Source organism: Cebus imitator, unplaced genomic scaffold (assembly GCF_001604975.1).
Source record: "Cebus imitator isolate Cc_AM_T3 unplaced genomic scaffold, Cebus_imitator-1.0 Scaffold61, whole genome shotgun sequence".
NCBI classification, from domain to species: domain Eukaryota; kingdom Metazoa; phylum Chordata; class Mammalia; order Primates; family Cebidae; genus Cebus; species Cebus imitator.
In genome coordinates, this window is record NW_016107376.1 from 9,941,624 (window position 1) to 9,964,633 (window position 23,010).

At 42.2% G+C, this 23,010-nt stretch overlaps 1 protein-coding gene across 1 annotated transcript in view; it reads right to left on the minus strand.

Annotated features, from left to right (window-relative positions):
* Positions 1-1,159: 1,159 nt before the first annotated feature.
* Positions 1,160-23,010, minus strand: part of NCEH1 (neutral cholesterol ester hydrolase 1) — a 57,559-nt gene continuing 35,708 nt past the window's right edge. Inside the window, exons 2-5 of the mRNA XM_017529891.2 lie at positions 16,184-16,412; positions 13,513-13,582; positions 6,221-6,392; positions 1,160-3,844 (exon numbers count right to left, since the gene is read on the minus strand). Coding sequence (XP_017385380.1) covers positions 3,227-3,844; positions 6,221-6,392; positions 13,513-13,582; positions 16,184-16,412 — 1,089 coding nt within the window. The 3' untranslated portion in view covers positions 1,160-3,226. The remainder of the gene's footprint in view (positions 3,845-6,220; positions 6,393-13,512; positions 13,583-16,183; positions 16,413-23,010) is intronic.

The window sequence follows — 23,010 nt, forward strand, 5'->3', positions numbered from 1 at the left end:
TCTCCCCTGCGCCCAGCTTTAAGGAAAAATGTTTCCTTGTCATTCTTTTTACTGACCCACTCAATCACTTTGAGAGACATTGAACCCATGTTGATGTATTGGGAGCTGGTCTTGTAATAGAAATGAAAGAGCACATTCCCAGATGGAGCAATTTTATTTCCAAACATGATTCAGAATAGATATATGCTTTGCTACCTCCACACTGGATTTGCATTTTATAAAATATATTTACTATTAAAATCTTTCATAAAGTCTATGTTTCCCTTTGTAGTGGGAAGTAAGCAAAGTCAAAGGTTAAAAGGTCATGCATAAAATATATCCACCAAGATAAATTATATAGTAGTCTTAAATTCTTCACAAATCAGTGATAAAACATTTATACTTCACTATATAGCACTTCAATGTTTTTCATTATATATTAATGTTCATATTTCACAGATAATTTTACAAAATGATTATCATTTTCATAAAATAGGAAAACAAAGCCACAGTACAAAAAAAATCAATCTGCAGAGTGCAAACATTTTTTATAAGAATAAAAACTAAAATAATGAAACTCAAATACTTTATCAGAAACAGTGATTGACCTCTTTTTCCCTTTGCTCCCTTTTCATCTGAGAGAGCCTTTTAGAGATCAGGAATTATTTGTTGTCTGCAATTACTATAGATTTGTTCTCACAATTCTGGGGGAAAAAATGTCATTTTAAGGAACTCTGTGTATGTATGATATTTTCTTTTTCTCAGAGATACGCAACCTCAAAATAAGGTCCAAATATTGGCTCTGTCAAATGGTATCAAAACAATAGTATAGGCCAGGTGCGGTGGCTCACGCCTGTAATCCCAGCACTTTGGGAGGCCGAGGTGGGTGCATCACGAGGTCAGGAAATCAACACCATCCTGGCTAACATGGTGAAACCCCGTCTCTACTAAAAATACAAAAAGTTAGCCAGGCATGATGGCGTGTGCCTGTAGTCCCAGCTACTCGGGAGGCTGAGGCAGGAGAATCACTTGAATATGGGAGGTGAAGGGTGCAGTGAGCCTTGCGCCACTGACTCCAGCCTGGCAACAGAGTGAGACTCCATCTCAAAAAAAAAAGAATAGTATTATATGAGGAGGATAGTTATCATAGAATAGAAACTAAAATCCCAATTTTTTAGGGAAAAAAAAGACCCTCGATGATGTATGTGTCTCGTGTATAAGGAACTATGACCTACCAAGAAACCACTACATAAGAAGAGGCAAATACGATTTGCCAGTCTGACAAAACAGTTGGTATTTATAGCTGGAAGGGATGGAAGAGACCTCAAGGATCACATAATTCAGCTCTTTGATTTTAGAGGGAGGAAAGAAGAGGCCCAGAGATGATAAGTGGCTTGCCTAAGTACATTAGCAAGTTAGTGTCAGTGGTTATTTTTATACACACACAGGCACACAGACATACTGTTGCACTGACTTCTGTTTTGTACACAAAACGCTACTGGCTCATACAATACAATAAGTAGGCAAATTTGTATTTGCTATTTCATAGCTGGAGGTGGGAAATACCCATGCTTCCCAGGAGTGAAATGGTTCTACTTTCTCTCCGTGGTGCACTGTAGCATGACTGGGCTCTATGGCTGCTCTCTGCAGCCCCTAAGAGTAGCATTGGGGAGGAAGGAAGGATGGCAGGAAAGCAGGCAGAGATGCTCAACTCACATCAGCATGGGACTGTCTTGTGTCAAAGATGTTCCCATTGGCAGTGAAGACTTCACATGGAGTTAAGCTTGGCTGTTGAAACTTCCAGACCTGGCTGGAAGGAAATGAGGGATCTAGGCACTGGGTACCAGTGTGAACCCTTCACCCAACATATGAGCTTCTGTTCCTCTGACCCTAAAAAGCAGAGCTGAGCAGTGTGTGCCTTGCCTAAGCTACTTAACTATAAACTTAGATGACTTTACTAGGTGCAGTCATCATTTCTAATTATTTTAACTTGTATATGCATACAAACATGAAAATATTTGCCTATGGAATAGTGGTAGTAATAGCTATTATATGATTTCCACAGAATTATATATGGTTATAATTGCAGGGAAGGTTTTAAAACCCTAAGGTGGTTTTTTAAAAAATACCATTGTTTTTAATATTTATGACAGACATCTTTCTGAAAAACCTTAAGCCTAGCTATGTATACTAACATTAAATAACTTAAAAAAATAAACAGTACATTATATTGTACCAAAATAGCTCCATTTAAAGCCATATAAGTGAAAAAATTGTGTTTTCAAGAATAGACTAGACCTGTTAAAGGTATTTTTCATAATTTTAAACTAATATTAAATGCATTTTTTTGACTATGCCAAATATATACACAGTGCTCTTGTTACCTTATGTCAGAAGTATTTTTACGTGAAATAATAGGTTGTTGTATTTATCTGTTTTTACCTGTTCTATAATGAAAAGTTTACTCTAAATCTAAATAAATTTGGTCCCAAAGATCTCCTCAAGGAGAAAGGGGGACAGCATAACCGAAAAGCAACAAAAACTTAATGCTGTATAGATATCCAGTGCATGCAACTCCATATTTTCTAATAACAGTGGTGGAAAGTAACTTTCAAGTATCACTGTAATCCAGCTGGACTTACAGATAGTTATAAAATGAACACTCTAGAGGAAGAAAGTCCTTTGAGAAACTTGTTCTTTCTAGAAAGCCTTTGCCAAAATTCCCATAGGAAACAAAACCATTCATTCAGAAAGAACAGAGGGTACTTGGTCCTCAGTACTGACCTGAAAGTGCACACATTTAACTAACACTGCTCTGAACTCAAGGTAAACTCTAGCAGAATTGAGGAGTCCACGTTTTCTTAACTTCTTAAAGGTCATTCTACGATCCACAGCTGGAAGAACTGCTTCTGAAAAGAACATCCTGACGGAGGCGGGACCCAAAGCTATTTCCGGTTCCTAGTCCTGCTTTCTGTAGCTCTATGTATGAGTATAGTTGGCTAAAATAACAAGAACAGAGAGACTGGCCCACTCTGGGAACCAAATTCAGATGTTTTTGCGCTTAAGTTAGTTAAATTCATTTTTTAAAATTAGGTTATCACAAAGTCTTCAGTTATGGACTAGAGATTCCATAACTCACAAATAAAGGGGGATGGGAGAAAGAATTAGTCAACTAAAAAGTGCATGTCTTTCCAAAGCAGATACAGGAGGGCAAGAGAGGCTCGAGCCTTCTGGAAGTTTTGCCCCTTTACAGGTTTTGATCCAGCCAGTTGATATAACTATTCCTAGTCCGGATTCCCACTGAGAAGTTGGTGGGCCAGCTGGTGAAAATCATACATCCATGAAAGCCATCCTCAAAGTAATCCAGGGTCACCTCCACACCAGCACTCTCCAAACGCTTGGCATACATGATCCCATCGTCTCTGAGGACATCATGCTCACACGTCAGAATGTAGGTCTTTGGGAGGTCCTGTAGCACCACCTGGTCCGCAATGAGCGGGGCGGAGCGGGCATCCAGCAACTGAGGAAGCTCCCGGACAATCCTGGCATTGCCTGTGGTCTGCACAACAGGCTTGTAATTCTTTACGATGGATGCGGGCAAGAGGGATGTCCAGTTCAGACGGGCCCTGAGGGCAGCAGCCTCTTCCACATCAAGCGAAGTGTGATTGTTAACGATCATTGCCTCGACAAAGTCATAGTTGCCTTTGAAGTAGTCCACCCAATACTTCACCATGACGTAGCGGGGCAGGATTGGGGTGTTCATATTTTGCTGATAAGATGGTGTGTTAAAATCTAAAGCTTGAAGAACTGGATAGATTAAAGCTTGCAGTTTGAGCTTATTTTTTAGGCTGGCATCTTGAGTAAACTAGAGAAGAGGAAGCAAATACAATATCATTTTGCCTGGCTTCTTTTATAGAAACCATACCTGATAGAGTAGCTTAATGTGTTACTTTGAATCTGTCAATGGCCCAAGTGTTACATTTCTACCAGGCACTGTATAAATAACATAGTTTAAAAAATAATTCTCCATCATTACCATCACCACCCTACCAAGCTGCTAGATACTTAACTAAGAAAGGTATGATGTTGGCTGCACGCGGTGGCTCACATCTGTAATCCCAGCACTTTGGGACGCCGAGGCAGGAAGACCATGAGCTCAGGAGTTCAAGACCAGCCTGACCAACATGGTGAAACCCCATCTCTACTAAAAATTCCAAAATTAGCCGAGCATGGTGGTGCATGCCCCTCTAGCCCCAGCTACTCGAGAGGCTAGGCAGAGAATAGCTTGAATCCGGGATACGGAGGTTGCAGTGAGCCACGACTTAGCCACAACTCAGTTTTGAGTGAACCCTATACTTGTATCTATCTTTAGGCACTTAAGACACCTGGGTATTAGGAATGAATAATGTGTGAAAATTATTTAATTTTTCATTCCCTACAAAACCCCAAAAAAGGTCAGGGCTTCCCAGGGAGAAAAAAAAATCAGTTTGACTCTTCCAGAAACGAGAAGCAGAAAAAACTTATTAAACAGATTACGAGACTCCAGAGTGTCTTAGTAGGACCTCAGGCTATGCCTTCTGGTTGGCATCGTCACGCTTGATGAGATGGAATTTAAATAGTTCTGGCAATGCACCCTTCATTCCACTTAATGAGCACATGGCATAGAGTGAAGCTGTCATGGGAACGTGAATGAGTTCCCTGCCTCAACAGATCTCAGTTCTCCCGCGCCTCCTCAGTGTTAATATATTGCCCCATTTTGCAATTTTAGTGTGCAAAATTATATATTTGTTGCATAACATCTAAAAGAAAGCTAACTAGCCACGTCTATGTCTATGTCTTTAGACATAGACAACAAAATGATCTTCAAGGTAACTTTAGCCTTGCCCTTTTGCTTCACAGCTGGACTTTAGAAACCCAACCCAGGGGAGACGCGACTGATCTCCAAAAGCAAGAAGGGTGGTCAGTAAATAGTACTTTGAATATGGGCCCAAAAGCGTATACACATCACCTCACTCAGTCCTTGCCACATCCCTGCAATCAGATGACATTGTCCTCATTTTTCTGAGGCTCAGTAAGGTTAAGGGACTTATCCAGTGCCCCGTTAAGGGTGGGCCCTGGGTTAGATCCCAGCGCTGTCTGGCTTCAAAGCCAAGAATGCTCTCTCCACTGAGCCATGACTTTCTTCTGACCGTATTTGACTGGCAAACTTGCCAGTGCCAAATGGAGGATCAAGTTATTGAATTACAGCAAAAGAGTTAGAAAGCAAGGGACATTATAATTAAAAGGACAGATGCTATTTGAGGACACCAAATGAAATGTGGAGGTGAGAAGGCAAAGATTAGTTATGTCATCCATAACAGGAAGAAGATGTGGTGCTTATCTTTGAGTTTTCAACACTGTCAAAAAAAATTGGGGTGCTATTAGAACTAGACATAGTTTTCAAAGAAGTCAACCAGGTAAAGCTCATAGTAACTTGTAATATTTAAACAGCTGAATGAATTTTTTCTTTTACATTAAAAAAAAGTCGGAGAGGCCCCGCACAGTGGCTCATGCCTATAATCCCAGCATTTTGGGAGGCCGAGGCGGGTGGATCACGAGGCCAGGAGATTGAGACCATTCTGGCTAACATGGTGAAACCTCATCTCTACTAAAAATACAAAAAAATTAGTCAGGTGTGGTAGCTCACGCCTGTAGTCCCAGCTATTCAGGAGGCTGAGGCAGGAGAATTATTTGAATCTGGGAGGTGGAGGTTGCAGTGAGCTGAAATTGTGCCACTGCACTCCAGCCTGGGTGACAGAGCAAGAGTCTCAAAAAAAAAAAGTTGAGGAAACAAATTTTGATGTTGTAATTTGGCTCAAAGTTTTATGGAACAATCTTAGGAATTGGAATTTAAGCAAAAATACTCTATTCTGCAAGTCAAACATGAAAAAGGAGCAGGGGATCCTCACGTTCCACACATAGCCCTGAGAAGCAAGGGATGTCATCAGCCCTTCTCTAACAGTGATTGTGATCAGGGACTTTACAAAGACCCATCGATGACACTTCCTCCACTCACCCGTCTTCCTGCTTCAACAAGATGTCTGAGAGCTCTACAAGTACAATCGCATGAACAACTTGACCACCTAGGGACCCGCTCACCCAACTATGCCTTTGCCGCACGTAAAGGAGAGCGTGTTGGTCTGATGGACCTCACTCATCATGCACCACTCCACCCATCAGCACCTCAGGACAGTGGTGTTACCTGTTGACCAACGGCAGCAGCCAGATTTCCACCAGCACTGTCACCAGAAATGCAAATTCTGCCTGGATCAACCATATACTTCTCTAAGACTTTTGGCTCCAGGAAGTACTTTGTGGCTCGTACAACATCATTAATTTGCTCAGGAAAATAAACCTTTGGAACTAGCCGGTATCTGTAAAAACAAAAGTTGTATTCATTTAAGCTCTTCACCCATTTTTCAGGACAGTTAAAATTTACAGCTAAAAGAAGCACTTCTTTTAAATCTGGAAATAAATAGAAAAGAAATTAATTCAATGAAATTATTGTCTGAAAAAGATAAAATATAAAAATAAACCATTTTCTTGTGAATCAAATACTTAGTTTTAAATGTGATGATTTTGTATCAGTAATAGTACAATTTTTCTTTAAACTATCAGCCATCAAACCAAACCTACTCACCACCAAGAACAACCAAAATAAAACTTCAAAGTAAAAGGCGGACGTTGATTACAAAGACATGGATAGGTAGCACTGTAATAAATTTTAGAGTTTTATTTCTGGAAGTCAGTGTTCCATTCATAATGCCTCTGGGTTAAGAGGACTTGGCAGCATTAGCCACTTCATCGATCTCACATTTAATAAGTCCGTTATTTACTTAATAAAATTATACATCACTGGAGAGGTCCATACCACCCCGACATTAAACCCAAGCAATGCATTCACTGCCCGGAAGACAAAACTAAAAGACCACTTGTTAACCAGCAAAAGGGAAGGGACGCTTTCCAGGCAGCCTAGAGCAGGCCCTCAGGGAGACTTCTGGAGCTCCTCCTACTGGCCCCACTTCGCAAGATCAGAGTCCTTTGGAATCCTACTCGCACACCTAGTAGAATTCATATTCCCTTGAGATTTCCCTTGAAAACCACTCTGGATTTTCACAGGCCCCGCCGTAATATTATCTTACACATCCTCATTGGCAGTCTCGGTCTGGAGCTCCCTCCCACTCCCCACTCTCCTCCTTTGCTGATTGATTCTCACCCATCCTTCAGGCCTTACCTGGGGAGTCTGGCCTTCTCTAGGCAGCCTGCCTTCGTCATATCTCCACTTGCGTTTCGGCTTGACCTGGCTACCATTCCTTGATTTTACTATGTGCTGAGGTATGTCATTCCCTGTTCTTATTGGCTTATATGAAAACTATCTGGTTTTTTTTCTAAATATTGTGTTCTCTGATGTCAGAAACTTTGTTTCATTCATTACTGTTTCCAGTATCAAGCAATGTGAAGGGCATGTAATCATCCAATAAATTTTTTTTGAGTATTAACATACCTTCATTTTGTAAAAGAAGAAACTAAGGCATAGAAAGGTTACTTGTAAAAACTCAAAAACAGACCAAACTTAGGTAGGATAAAAACAAATCACCTAATTAAAACCCAGTAACCGCAAAGACTTAAGACTTTTGATTTCCATCTTATAATTAGCATACTTATTTTCACAAACTAGTTTATCCTAAGCTACTCTAAATAAGAACATTTACTTTCCACCATCTAAAATCCAGCTAGTTGGGCTGGGTGGGGTGGCTCATGCCTGTAATCCCAGCACTATGGGAGGCCGAGGTGGGCAGATCACTTGCGATCAGGAGTTCAAGACCAGCCTGGCCAACATGGTGAAACTGTCTCTACTAAAAGTACAAAAAATGGGCCAGTGTGCAGTGGCTCATGCCTGTAATCCCAGCACTTTGGGAGGCTGAGGTGGGCAGATCACCTGAGGTCAGGAGTTCAAGACCAGCCTGATCAACATTACAAAACCCCATCTCTACTAAAAATTTAAAAAAATAAAAAATAGCCGTGCATGGTGTGGGCACCTGTAATTCAAACTACTCAGGAGGCTGAGGCAGGAGAATTGCTTGAACCTGGGAGGTGGAGGTGGAGGTTGCAGTGAGCCAAGATTGTACCACTGCACTTCAGCCTGGATGACAAAGTGACACTCCGTCTAAAAAAAAAAAAATTAGCCTGGCAAGGTGGTGCGCACCTGTAATCCCAGCTACTTTGGAGGCTGAGGCATGAGAATTGCTTGAACCCAGGAGGTGGAGGCTGCAATGGGCTGAGATCACGCCACTGCATTCCAGTGTGGGAGAAAAAGTGAGACCCTGTCTCAAAAAACATTTGTTTAAATAAAATCCAGATAGGTAATTAAACATCTTGACATTCAGTGTAGACTCAGTCAAATGGACAAATGTTTGTGAAATATGTTGATAAGTAGTGAATGTGGATCTGGTCAGTCAGGAAGTATCACATTTTGAAACTAAATACAGTAAAAAAAAAATTCCTTAGTGTTTGCCATATTGCAGATAAAATAAAATAAACTTCCTAATTTCTTACTTTTCCATCTGGGGTGGTCAATTCATCGTACTTTTTTCCAGTTGATTTTTCACTATGTGTGAAAACTGCTGCTGTATGATTCCATTGAGCAAAAAAGTAGAATTACACAGTTTTGTCCACTAGGTGGCATCATTTCATATTCTATTTACCTCTAGTTCTTATTTGGGGGTGGGGGGGGGTCTCAATTTTAAATCTTCAATATGAACAGGCTGAATTTTTAACTTAATGAAAACAAATGTACTTCATGACTCAAGTTGTAAAAACAAAGGTTATTTCATTTCAGCCATATCCCACATATCACAATAAACTGTTTCCTAAAGCCCAAGTGGTCTGCACCGAGTTCAGTCCAGCCCTGGGGCCCAGAATGCGGACATGCCAGAAAAAAAAAAAAAAAAAAGAAGTCGCACCTATTCGGGAGGCTGAGGCAGGAGAATCGCTTGAACCCGGGAGGTGCAGGTTGCAGTGAGCCTTGATCGGGCCATTGCACTCCAGCCTGGTGACAGAGCAAGACTTCGTCCCCCCAAAAAATAGTGCTGTGAGTTCCAAACATGCTTATAAATAAGTGTGTGAGTTGACCTTCTCATTCTATAGGCTAGATAGAGCAATAATCCTCCAGAATCGAGAGCCTCCAGGCAAGGAGCTGCTGGCTGCAGACAAGCCTCGATTCTAGAAGGTGGAGGTCCAGGAGAACCAAGGGTCCACCATCTTCCTGAAGACTCTCAGAATCATCCACACTCACTTCTGTTTTCCTCAGTTGTCCCTCCATCTGTCTTCGCTCACATTTCATTCCCTCACTGCTCTCTGCCTCCTCCCTCCCCTCCCAAACCCTCACATTACACCACTTTGGTCTTCTATGACCAATCCACTTTTTCTAACGAGGTTCTACTCATCCTTAGGGGTTTGATACTAACAACCACTTTCTTTTTTTCCTTTTTTTAAAAATTACACTTTCTGGGGTACATGTGTAGAACGTGCAGGTCTGTTACTTAGGTATACGCGTGCCATGCTGGTTTGCTGCACCCAACAACCCAGACATTAGGTATTTCTCCTAATGCTCTCCCTCCCCCAGCCCCCTACAGGCCCCAGTATGTGATGTTCCCCTCCCTGTGTCCTGTGTTCTCATTGTTCAACTCCCACTTACGAGTGAGAACACGCAGCAAACACCACTTTTTTAAGACACCTTTTCCGACCCCTTAAACGAGGTAAGGTCTTGCCTGTTAGATGCCTCTGTTTCCACTTGCCCTTCTACTCCCATCACTTATCACACTTTGAACATTCCTTCCTCAAGGTCTTCCTCTTGTAGATGATAAACTCTATCAGGGCAGGAATTAAGTCATTCTTACATTGTCACGTCACCAGAATGTAACATGGTAACTGGCACTAAACAGGAATCCAGTAAATACTTATGGAATAAAAGAAAGAAGAAAGAAGCAAGCCGCTGAGATCCAGCTCTGAACACACTGTTTCTTTTGTTGCTGTTGTTTGCTTCTTTTTGAGACAGGGTCTTGTTGTGTCACCCAGGCTGGAGTGCAGTGGCGCAATCTCAGCTCACTGCAGCCTTGACCTCCCAGGCTCAAGCGATCTTTCCAACTCATCCTCCTGAGTAGCTGGGACTACAGGCATGCGCCACCATGCCTGGCTAATTGTTTAACTTTTTTGTAGCGACAAGGTTTTGCCATATTGCCCAGGCTGGTACTGAACTCCTGGACTCAAGTGATCCACCTGCCTCAGCCTCCCAACGTGTTGGGATTACAGGTGTGTGAGCCACTCCACCTGGCCTGAACATCGTTTCCAAGAGAAACTTCATGATCATATAATGCTGGCTGTACCTCAACTAGAGCATAGGTTACAAAGTGCTCTTGAGTTAGCCTGAATCCTAGCAAGGATTACTATCTCATTATTTCTAGAAAAAAAAAAAAAAAAAAGAGAGAGACAGAAAGAAAAGGCCAGGCATGGTGGCTCACACCTGTAATCCCAGCACTTTGGGAGGCTGAGGCAGGCGGATCATGAGATCAAGAGATTGAGACTATCCTGGCCAACATGGTGAATCCCCATCTCTACCAAAAATACAAAAATTAGCTGGGCAGGTACCTGAAGTCCCAGCTACTCGGGAGGTTGAGGCAGGAGAATCACTTGAACCCGGGTGGTGGAGGTTGCAGTGAGCCAAGATCGCGCCATTGCACTCCAACCTGGTGGCAGAGCAAGACTTCATCCCCCCCCAAAAATAAAAAAGTATTGTGAGTTCCAAACATGCTGATAAATAAATGTGTAAGTTGACCTTTGCATTCTATAGGCTAGCTAGAGCAATAATCCTCCAGAATCGCCTAGTGCTTTTGAGTATCTGAAGCCCTTTTCTATCGATCGTCTTAAATGATTCTCGTGACAACGCTCCGCAGTCATTATCACAACTCAGCATGCATTTCCCTGACATGCACACTCCCAGCCTTGCACTGGGCGCTGGAGATGCAAAGGAAGGAAGACATGGTTTCTGTTTCCAGGAGTTCACATTCTTTTATTTTTGCTTTGTTTTTTAAGAGATGAGTTGCCTAGGCTGGACTCAACTCTTGGCTCAAGCAGTCCTTGTGCCTCAGTCTCCCAAGTAAGGTGCACCACCGTACCTCACTGTTTTCACAGTAGCTCACATTCTAAACACACAGGAAGGGTTCTCAGCCCCATTTTGCACATGAGTTTCAGTGACTTGCCTGAGGTCGCACAGTCGTGAGTGATGGAACTTGACTGCTGTACGCTGAGGCCTCCCATCTGGATACCACGTTGTATAGGTGAGGAACAATGCAAAGGTAAAATCAAAGCAGTCCCTTCTGTGTTTTAGCCCTTCTCCACAAAAGTCTTCTTAAATATATCTTATTCTTCTGTGTCTTATGATAAGCCTGGCAATACCTATTTTACTTGAGACGGATGCTGATAAGGAGAGAAGGGAATGGAACCGTGCAGGGCACGTGGCCATATAGTGATACTGAAGCCCGGAGGGTAACCCTTGGGTTTAATGGCAAATCCGCATGATGCCAGTTGAAGTAGGCCCAGCTTCTCTCTTTTTCTCAGGCCTGCGAGGAGCTGGGGCTACAGAAGAAATCGACCGAATGGGCCCTGAAGCCTGTTCCTCAACACTGAGCCATAGGGCCCTGTCTGCTTAAACCTCCCTGTGCTTTGCTCTGGCCAGCTGCCCAAATCATTTCCCCGAAGGTCCCTGCATTCCCAGACTGCACTGACAACCCTTGAGTAAGCTGGAAGGCCTCGCTGAGAGTCCAGAAAGGCCCAGGTGCGGTGGCCACTTCCTCAGCACATTTGGCTGCAGCTGTCTAGACTCTAGGGCATTCGTCCACAGGGTCAGAACTGCTAAATTACTCTGAATAGACTCTTCCAAGAGTCTGCAGAAGAAAACATCCACTTACATGTGGAGTAGGAGCAAGGAGGTGGGGAGCAATGGACAGGAGGGCACCTGACAGAGGCAGAGGGAAGGAGAGAACTGAATACCACTGGCGCAAGAAAAAGTGGCTGATGTCATGGCCCTGCCACTCAGCATTATAAGCTTCCTTCAGTCGTGGCTTGAGACTGGATCAGAAAGGTCCAGAGACCTTGGGAATTATCTGACCTATTCCCCTACCCCATCGATGCGATGAGCTAGCTATCTGGCCTTATGCACATCACTTAGCTTCTTGGGCCTCAATTTCCTCACTTATGAAGAAGATACCAAAATATCTTGGATGCTTTATATGAGGATTAAAATGCTTTGGCCAGGCGCAATGGCTCACACCTGTAATCCCAGCACTTTGGGAGGCGGAGGCAGGCGGATCACAAGGTCAGGAGATCGAGACAATCCTTGCCAACATGGTGAAACCCTGTCTCTACTAAAATACAAAAAATTAGCCAGGCGTAGTGGCGTGCACCTGCAGTCCCAGCTACTCGGGAGGCTGAGGCAGGAGAATCACTTGAACACAGGAGGTGGAGGTTGCGGTGAGCCAAGATCACACCAATGCACTCCAGCCCGGGCAACAGATCAAGACTCTATCTCAAAAAAAAAAAAAAAAAAGATTCTTCATTTATTCGTTTCATAAATATTTACTGAATGCTTACTATATGCAAGAATGTTTCCAGGCGCTAATGATTCAGCAATGAACAAAACAACAATCCTAAAATGTTTGCCTTTATAAAGTTCATGCTGTCTGTTTCCACTTACTACAATAAACAAATAATAAGTTAAATACATGGTTTGTCGGATACTGATGCTAACTTCGGAGAGACATAAAACAAAGGAAGGTGGGTTGCAGTTTCACAAAGGCTTGTCAAGAAAAGGGTTGGCTGAGAGGACGGTGTCCACACAAAGACCTGAAGTAGAAGAGACACGTGTGCAGAAGTGTTCCTGCAATGTCTGGCAAAGAAAAGGTGGCGTGATTTTTGCGTTAAATTATTATGACCACAATTGTTATAATTATTATTCACCACCTTCTTAGTTGCCCAGAAAAGTGGCTTATACAGAACGGATAGAGACAACTCAAAGTATTAATATTACTGACCATACCATTAAAATATGTTAAACGTGTATTTCTACTCCCAAGGTCCAAGTTGTAGAAGCTGACTCTAAGAGAATAACTTTTTCAACGCTTGGCTGTAGAAAAGATTCTTTTAAAATCCTTACTGCTTTTTCGATTTAAAAAGTTGGTATTAAACTTCTGTGTTGCAGGTAACTGCATGCCTCCCCAGGTTTTTAGTTCATCCTTTTTCCAGAGGTTTACAAAACTAAAGATGAAAATGTAATTTGAAGTGTTTTAAAGCTAGTTCAATAAACTGTTATATCAGAAATCATTTTTCTGATCATGCTGAGTGTGACTTTGGGCAAATCGCTTTGCCACTCTAGAGCTTTATTTTATGCTTTATCACTTGTAAAACAAAGTAACTAGACCGTTATCTAGAATTACTTACTCAATGGAGACAATGACAGCATTCAGCTCCTCAGCCATTGCTGTACACAGCTCATCATAATACCTGATTTCTAAAAGACACAAAGGGAACAATCATTACGAAACAGATCATTTAATACTGTTCATTCTTTTTTGCTTGGTTTCAGATAGAGTTTCACTCTGTCGTCCAGGCTGGAGTGCAGTGGTGTGATCTCGGCTCACTACAATCTCTGCCACCCAGGTTCAAGCAGTTCTGCCTCAGCCTCCCAAGTAGCTGGGATTACAGGCACCTGCCACTGCACCAGGCTAATTTTTGTAGTTTTAGTAGAGACAGAGTTTCACCATCTTGGCCAGGCTGGTCTTGAACTCCTGACCGCGTGATCCACCCGCCTCAGCCTCGCAAAGTGCTGGGATTACAGGCATGAGCTACCGCGCCTGGCCTTGTCCACTTTTAAATTCTGCTATGTGTGAATTGTTTTTAGGCTTCAAGCTAATAATAATAAAAAGCAAATGTGAACAAATGTCTTAATGGAGTTACATGTACACATGAAAAATTAAATCTGATTTCAAATAACATACAACTACTATAAAGAACAGGAAATGCATAGTTTAGTTTTGAATATATTACTCTCTAAATATTTATTTCAAAATAGGCTATATGAAATGCACCAAATTAATCCTGATTTTATGGCTCTTCAAATGTATATAGCTTTTTAAAAAAAATCACAGCATATAAGCAGTCTCTTCCTTAGAATCATACAATTTTGGGCTGGGAGTGGTGGCTCATGCCTGTAATCTCAGCACTTCAGGAGGCTAAGGAAGGAGATCACTTGAAGTCAGAAGTTTGAGACCTGGGCAAAATAGCCAGATGCTGTCTCTGTAAAAAAAGCTTTTTTAATTCCCCAGGCATAGTGGTGCACACCTGCGTTCCCAGCTGCTTGGAAGGCTGAGGAAGGAAGATCACTTGAGCCCAAGAGCTGGAGGCTACAGTGAGCTATGATACTGGTACTGTACTCTGGCCTGGGTGACAAAGTGAAATCTTGTGTCTAAAAATAATAAATAAAATTTTGCTCTTTTAACACTTCATTTACTATAGTTCACTAAAGTGATCAATTAAGAATATGGTGTTCTTTTTAAATGAACACATAGAAAACTAGAATTTTAGGAAATCTTAGCATTTCTTAGCGGATCCAAAGGCCTGCGGTAACAGAACCAATTTTAATACGTAAGAATTTAATCTTTAGTTGCTCTCAATAAATTAAGATATATATTGTGCCAACTGGGAGCCAAATATTTCCTTATTTATAGGCTTTCCAAGGCAGTCTTAGAAGTTTAAGAATTACATGGACACCTGCTCAAGTTCTCCCTCGGGCAGAAGCGATTAGTCAAAATTACAGGGGAGGGTGGGGAGGTCAGGGAGGGATAACATGGGGAGAAACGCCAGATGTAGGTGATGGGGATGGAGGCAGCAAACCACATTGCCATGTATGTACCTATGCAACAATCCTGCATGATCTGCACATGCACCCCAGAACCTAAAGTACAATTAAAAATAAATATATAAAATAAAAATTTAAAAATTACACAGAAAAGGCCAGGTTGACCCTTGCAACCCATTCCGTTCCTGGCCCCCACACTTCCTGTCCCCCAGTACAGCGTTCTTCCTGGCACGTGTCCAATGCCACAGACTCAGTCTCTTCTAAGGCAGAGACTCCTTCTTATTCATTTTTGTATCCCTATCCCTAGCACACATTAGGCTGACCAGTGGTCCAGACTTGCCCACAGCTGTTGGAGCTTTTACGCTGAAATATCTGCAACCCAGCAAACCCCTTGGTGAATAACTGTTGAAAATGTGGTGGGAAAAAATCACCGAATAAAAGAATAAACAATGGATCTGGAATTAAATAAGACTACTAGAAAAAAATTATATCTTTCGAACTTGTTGCTTTAAAAAAGCCACACAATGATAAACAAAACAAGTTGCCATTGCTTTTAAACTAAGAGGATGCCAGAAGCTCTGGAATGAAGATAAGGAAGTAGCTCCATGATCATTATTGGCAGAGATAAGGCCCCGACTTCCTCCTTGGGAGGCTCTCCTCTGGTCTGCTCCATTTGGCTGCCTGCCCTTTTGAATGTGTTCTACTCATGAAAATCATCTAAGTCTACAAAAACATATTCTTGAACTTCACAAGATTGTTTCCTTTTAATGGCTGCATACATTTTATATTTTAACCTTTGCTTTCATAAGCACATAAAATGCTAACATGTGCATTAAGGAATACCTGGTCTATTTCATAGAAATATATCTTCCAAAGACAAGTTGGCCAAAGAGACACAGATAATTCCCCACACGCCTACCCGGTGAAACTTCACCTTGTTTTGATGCAGAGAGCTGTATCAGCACCACACAATAAGTTAGTCTGCGATTTAGATCATAGGAAACATTTTTTAAATGGTCTACTGAATTAACAAACCAATAAGCAAAAACCTTTACATCGGATAATCACACAACTTATCACCCAAACCAAGGCCCTTTTGAGCATGAAAAGGGGGCACTAGTAATTTTGCTGGGACCATCCAGGTGAACCAAGATAAACAGTTCCCTTCTTTCCCACTAAGAAAGCCAAACCCAATTACACATCTCTCCCCCGCCAACCACGACGACAAACCATCTGAAGGTGACCAGGACGTACTTGCACTTGCCAATGCCCAGCCTCCTCCGTGGACATAAACCACACTGCGTTTCAGTGGCTCTTCAGGCTTCGGAGGACCTTCAAACACTCTGACTTCTACACCATCGAAGTCCGTGTCCGTCACCTTCACTTGGGCAGAAGACCACGCGCTTTTTTTGCCAAAAGAAACGATGATAAAATTCAGCGCTAGCAGGTGATGGCTCAGTCCCAGGTAGTGGATCAGGTTGCTCTGCAGGACGAGGGACGGAATAAAGAGGGAGAGCACACGTCAACGTGGTGCCACCAGAGCCGCACTCGCCACCTGGGCGTCACCATTCCCACAAACAGCTACCACGGGAGGGCTCACGGAGCCCTTTCAATACAAAACCAATTGTATTTACCTTTTGCTTTTAGAGTTGGCAAAATATTTTCATACATGAGATCTCCTCAGGTATTCTCAGTCCCATTTTATGGAGAAAGCTTAGAAATTAACTATGCTCGCTCATTTCATTGAATAAGTGCTAATTTCTGGGACTCAAACCTAAGATTAGGTTTGAATTCCAGGATTCAGTATCTTTTTCTTTTGAGATGGAGTCTTGCTCTGTTGCCCAGGCTGGAGTGCAGTGGTGTGATCTCAGCTCACTCCAACGTCCACTTCCCAGGTTCAAGCACTTCTCCTGCCTCAGTCTCCCAAGCAGCTGGGATTACAGGCTTGCCCCCACTACACCCAGCTAATTCTGTATTTCTAGTAAAGATGGGGTTTCTCCATGTTGGTCAGGCTAGTCTCAAATTCCTGACCTCAAGTGATCCGCCCGCCTCAGCTTCCCAAAGTGCTGGGATTATAGGCGTGAGCCACCGTGCCACTCTTGATCTTTAAAAGTCTATATCTTTTGGAGAATCATTTAGGTGTGTTTGTTTTTTGTTCTTTTGAGATAGAGCCAACTTGGTCACCCAGGCTGGAATGCAGTGGCGTGATAATCTCAGCTCACTGCAACCTCTGCCTCCCAGATTCAAGTGATTCTTGTGCCTCAGCCTCCCAAGTAGCTGAGACTACAGGCATGCACCACCACGCCTGGCTAATTTTTGTATTTTTAGTAGAGACAGGGTTTTGTTGGCCAGGCTGGTTTCAAGCTCCTGGCCTCAAGTGATCCACCCGCCTCAGTCTCCCAAAATGCTGGGATTATAGGCGTGAGCCACTGAGTCTGGCCAAGAATCTTTTACAGAAAAGGCATTGATTTAGAAGATTACATGATGAATAAAAAGTTTCCTAGAATAGAAAGTGATATCCCAGGCTAGATGGTAGAAGAACGGAAGAGAAAATGTTGCAATGAAATGAGGGCTATATGGATAAATATCTGGGAGCCAATGAACAAAGAACCCTAGGATGTAATAACGCCCAGACAAGTCTATGGAATCTAAAGCAGCTGACGTGTGCCTCATGCCCAGAGAGAACCCTGGAAACAGGCAAAGACCTTAGGTGAGAGGAGGTGCAAGGTATGTCTACAAAGATGGTGCCTCAAACGGCCGTAGAGCCCCAGGCTCCAGCTGGTGAAGGAAAAACAGAATGATTCTGCATGCCTATTGAAAGCATAAATGTAGCAGGGTCTGCATGAATGTCTTGCAGATGGACCTAAGACAATCTGTCTTTTCTCTTCAGCCCATGATATGTACTCAAGAGTTCAAAAGGAATAGAAATGAGTGCCAATGAATCTGAAAGATCTATTATCTTACAGAGAAGAGCAAAGGGTATCCCAGGAAAACCAGTAAGGACCAAACACCAAGGATCAGGTGAGACAGTGACGTGGGCTGAGGATGAGTGACACCCAGACGGCTTCCCCAAACCGCAATGCCTCAGCACTGCATAAGATCCTCCAAAACCTAAAAGCAAATAGTGATGAGCGTGAATTCCTCCACTCACTGGGATTAAGTTGCTACCTAAAAGATCAAGGCTTAAAATATAGATCAAGTTATAGTTCATGTATCCTTGAGCTTATGAAAGAAGATTCAGATTCACTCAAGTAACATTCTGGAAGTAACAAAGTGTCCTGAAATCTCTACTTCTTTCTTATGTACGTATTTATTTATGAGACAGAGTCTCACTGTCACCCATGCTGGAAAGCAGTGGCATGATCTTGGCTCACTACACTCTTTGCCTCCCTGGTTGAAGTGAGTCTTCTGCCTTAGCCCCCTGGATAGCTGGGATTACAGGTGCTCACCACCACACCTGGCTAATTTTTGTATTTTTTTTTTTTTTTTTAGTAGAGACCTCGTTTCACCATGTTGGCCAGGCTGGCCTTGAACTCCTAACCTAAAGTGATCCACCCATCTTGGTCTCCAAGAGACAACAGAAGCAAGATAAGTTTTAAGGGCCCTACGGGCTGCAAATTCCTCCATCTTAGCTAGCTAAAGTAAGCTAGGGCAGTGCTAGAGGTCTTAAAATTTGCCTCCATAACCATTCCAGGATCTAGGGGGAGAATTCTGCCTAAGGAAATAGAAGGGGGTAAAGGGTTCTCATTCAACCTCAGTGGAACCAGATAAAGAAATCCGGTGCGACACTGGCTCCCTACCCAGGTCTGATGGCTGAAGATCAAAGGACAAGCAGGAATCAAAGGAAACCAAGCAGAAACTGTCCTCTGTTTATTAATATATAAATTAGTTATATGTATATATGGGTTGTTCTCTGTTGACTAAATCAACGTATAAATTATGAACTATATCCTATGGGCAGAGAACTTTGTAGGAGAGAAAGAGAATCATCTGAAACTTAGAGTAACAGAGGAGAACCAAGGCCTGCAAATGAACAGCCAATGTTAGCAGCTAAGCAGTAAGTGGTAAGAAAGGCCCAGGTAAAGGGCTGCACACGCTCGGAGAAGGGAGTCACCTCTGTCTGAGGATGAAATCCAGTCAGGTGTCCAGCCTGAATTAGGCCTTAATGAACGACAACGTCCCATCATAGGTGTGGCTAACAAGGAAAAGGGCTGGGAACTAAGGTGCAAGTATTGGCAAGTGTTTTAACTCGAACACCCATGGGCAGGTGAGGTATACAAGCAAAATGAAGGCAAGAGGAACTCAATCTAAAGGAGGCACATGCAGCCCAGAAGTCACCAGCATAGACTCCGGAGCCCTAGCGCCTGGGCTAAAATCCCAGCTCCCTCACTTGCCAGCACTGGGACTCTGAGCAAATGACCAAAGCTCTCTGTACCTCAGTCTCCCATCCATAAAATGGAAATCATCTTACCCACTACCTCAAAAGATTGTTGTGAAGACTGGAAACAAAAGCACCTCGAACAGTGCCTGTCACATAAGAAGGCCTATATTGGTCACTGATATTATGCCTCTGCTTCAGAAGATCATTGTGTAAAAACAGTGAGCCCAGCGACAGACATTCCGATGTCTCTAGGGAAGGTGAGACTATCGTTTTTCCTATGATGCACATTTGTTATTAGTACCACGACGATTATCAAGTCCTGAAATTGTTGCAAGTTAAAAAAGATGTACAAGAATGATCTTTAAAAAGCTTATTTGTATGTTCATCCTGAAGGGGAAGGAGGCAGCTGGGGAAGAACCAGCAGCACGCCGATAGCCCATACACAGCAATAACTTCGCCTCTGGTCACGTTTCAACATGAACCAGCAACATAAATACCTAAAGCACCGGTTCTAACTCACGACCTGATTCGTTCTTCATATTCAAAGGTTTGTATTCTGTGTCAGTGACTCTCCAATTTTTCCACTGTGGTCACTTCATTCAGTCCACCAGCTCTTTTTTGTTTTTTTTTTGAGATGGAGCGTCGCACTGTCACCTAGGCTGGCATGCACTGCTACCATCTTGGCTCACTGCAACCTCCACCTGCCGGGTTCACACGATTCTCCTGCCTCAGCCTCCCGAGTGCCTGGGATTATAGGCACACACCACCATGCCTAGTTAATTTTTTTTCTTTTTTTTTTTTAATAGAGATGGGGTTTCACTATGTTGGCCAGACTGGTTTCAAACTCCTGACCTTGTGATACACCCACCTCGGCCTCCCAAAGTGCTGGGATTGAGGTGTGAGCCACCGCACCTGGCCAGTCCATCAGCTTTTTAATTCTCTTCATATTCTGTTCTAATTATGCCTATTAGAGGAAAAAAATCTATAATCTCATGGAACATTTATCTGCATGAAAATATGTGAGAATTAAAATATTAAATTAATATTTAATGTTTGGCCAGATGTGGTGGTTCACGCCCGTAATCCCAGCACTCTGGGAGCCCAAGATGGGCAGATCATAAGGTCAGGAGTTTGAGACCAGTCTGACCAAAATGGTGAAACCCTGTCTCTACTAAAAATACAAAAATTAGCTGGGCGTGGTGGAGCATGCCTGTAATTCCAGTTACTCGGGAGGTTGAGGCAGGAGAATTGCTTGAACCTGGGAGGTGGAGGTTGCAGTGAGCCGAGATTATGCCACTACACTCCAGCCTGGGCAACAGAGTGAGGCTCCATCTAAAATACATATATTTTGTATGTATATATATATTTTTTAAATATGTATATTTTGTATGTTTCTATATATTTTATATATAGAAATTTTAAAATATATATATTTTGTATATATATTTTGTATATATATTTTTAAAAATATATATATATATTTTGTAATATATATTTTGGAAATATATATTTTTTAAAAATATATATTTTGTATATATATATTTTTTGAAAATATATATTTTTATATTTTTATATAAATATAAAATTTTATAAATATAAATATAAAAGTTTTATATTTTTATATAAATATATTTTTTAAATATATATTTTGTATATATATATTTTGTATATGTTTTTAAAATATATATATTTTGTATATATGTTTTTAAAATACACATTTTTGTGTATATATATATATAATTAATGTTGAATTAAGAGATGGACCTTAAAGTAGAGGTATGTAACCAAGCCTAGGAGAGAAAAAACAGAGGCTGTCCAAAGAGACCTGCGGGACACAGTACCAGCTGAGGTGAATTGAGTTTTAATGAAGGAAGATTCAGATTCACTCAACTGACATCCTGGATGTAACAAAGTTTCCTGAAACCTCTTTAGACGAAGCTGGGAAATCCCGGAACACACAGAATTGCGTTGAGGACCCTGTGGGCTGCAAATTACCCTGTCTTGGCTAGATGAAGTAATCTAGAACAGCTCTAGAAGTCCTAAAACTTGCCTCCATAACCATTCCAGGATCTGGGGGAAGAATTTTGCCTAAGGAGATGAAAGGGGAATAAGGGAACTTCTTACGCCTCCGTGGAACTGAACAGTAAAATCTGGTGGTGCACTGGCTCCCTGCGTGGATAGCTGGTTTGTGTCGAAACTTGACCAGATGCTAAGTTATTTATGTATGGGGTATTAGTGTGCTCCTGGTTCTTCCCCAGCTCTCTGCTTCCCCTTTGATACATGATCAGAAGGCTGGAGAAGGAGAGAAGGTTGGGGAAAAGCAACAGATTCTTCTAGTCCTGGGGTGGCGTTCACGCTTTCATCCTTTGCCCACCACCCTTACCTAGTGAGGACAGAAAGAGAACCTGCATGGCACCAAAGTCCCCTTTCCTATCCTCAACTAGAATGCAAGGTCGAAAACATACCTTCATGTGCTGAGGGCTGGATCTCTACTCCAACTCAACTCTGACCAAAAGACTGGGCTGATGGAGCACCATTTCTGGGACGACTTAGGCCACATGGTAAATTCCACCAGGGAGGGAAAGTTAATTTGCTCAGGTAAAGTTGAATAAAATTTTTCAAATGGAACCTTGGGAAACACATCACTTGAATAGCTGGTGGAACAGACAGAAGAACCAATCAATAAAAGACAAAATAGAGCAAGAGAGGGAGAGAGAAAAAGAGAAAAGGGACAAACTGTTAGTGTGGCAAGAAAAACAAGAAACTGGAGATATTAAAAGGGAAGCGATTTCCAGAAGGCAGTTTGCCAAATGTCTGCAGAGAGGCCGAGCAGGTCATGGATATTGGCTATGTGTTCACTGGTGAGCCTACTAAGGACAGTTTCATGCAGGATATGGGGATGAAAATCATATTGTAATGGGTTAGAGTGAGCAGGAGTCGAAGAAACAGACAGTAAATGAGACAGATTACTGTAGAGATAAGGGGGCACTAGAACAGCTGGGAGAGACTGGAGTGTGCTTCTTGGGAAACAGCTTGTCAAGAGAGAAAGATAAAGTTACAGAGGTAAAAAGAATTCAGTGCTGGGCGCGGTGGCCCACACCTGTAATCCCAGCACTTTGGGAGGCCAAGGCGGGTGGATAACAAGGTCAGGAGTTTGAGACCAGCCTAGCCAATATGGTGAAACCCCGTCTCTATAAAAATAATAATAATTTAAAAAATTAAAAAAAGAAAGAATTCAGTGAATGGAGACCCTCGAGGAAGGAGGACACAGGATCTGGAAAGCAGATGGAAGGGAGAGTTCATAACAGGTAAGTTTATAGGGGGCAAGGAAGCAAAGTGAGGAAATAGCTCTCAAAATAGAGCTGGATTTCTGTGGATGTCAACTCTGTCTTTGTCCTAAAGAAGACAGTGACTTTTCAAACACTGCCCTCTGGGAAGGTAACCCATTGCAATCTGGCTTCCAGCCCCACCTCTCTGATGAAACCAACCTTATTAGGCTCAGCAGTGACGCCCTGACTCCAGTGCCAACGCCAATGACCTACTTGGCCTCACTGCAGACATTTGACAACTTGTGCTGTTTTTACTGTTTTTTTAAACTTTCTTCCTCTTAACTTCTCCAGTTTCTTGGGTTCTTTTTTTTTTTTTTTTTTTTTTTTTTTTTTTTTTTTTTTTTTTTTTTTTTTTTTTTTTTTTTTTTTTT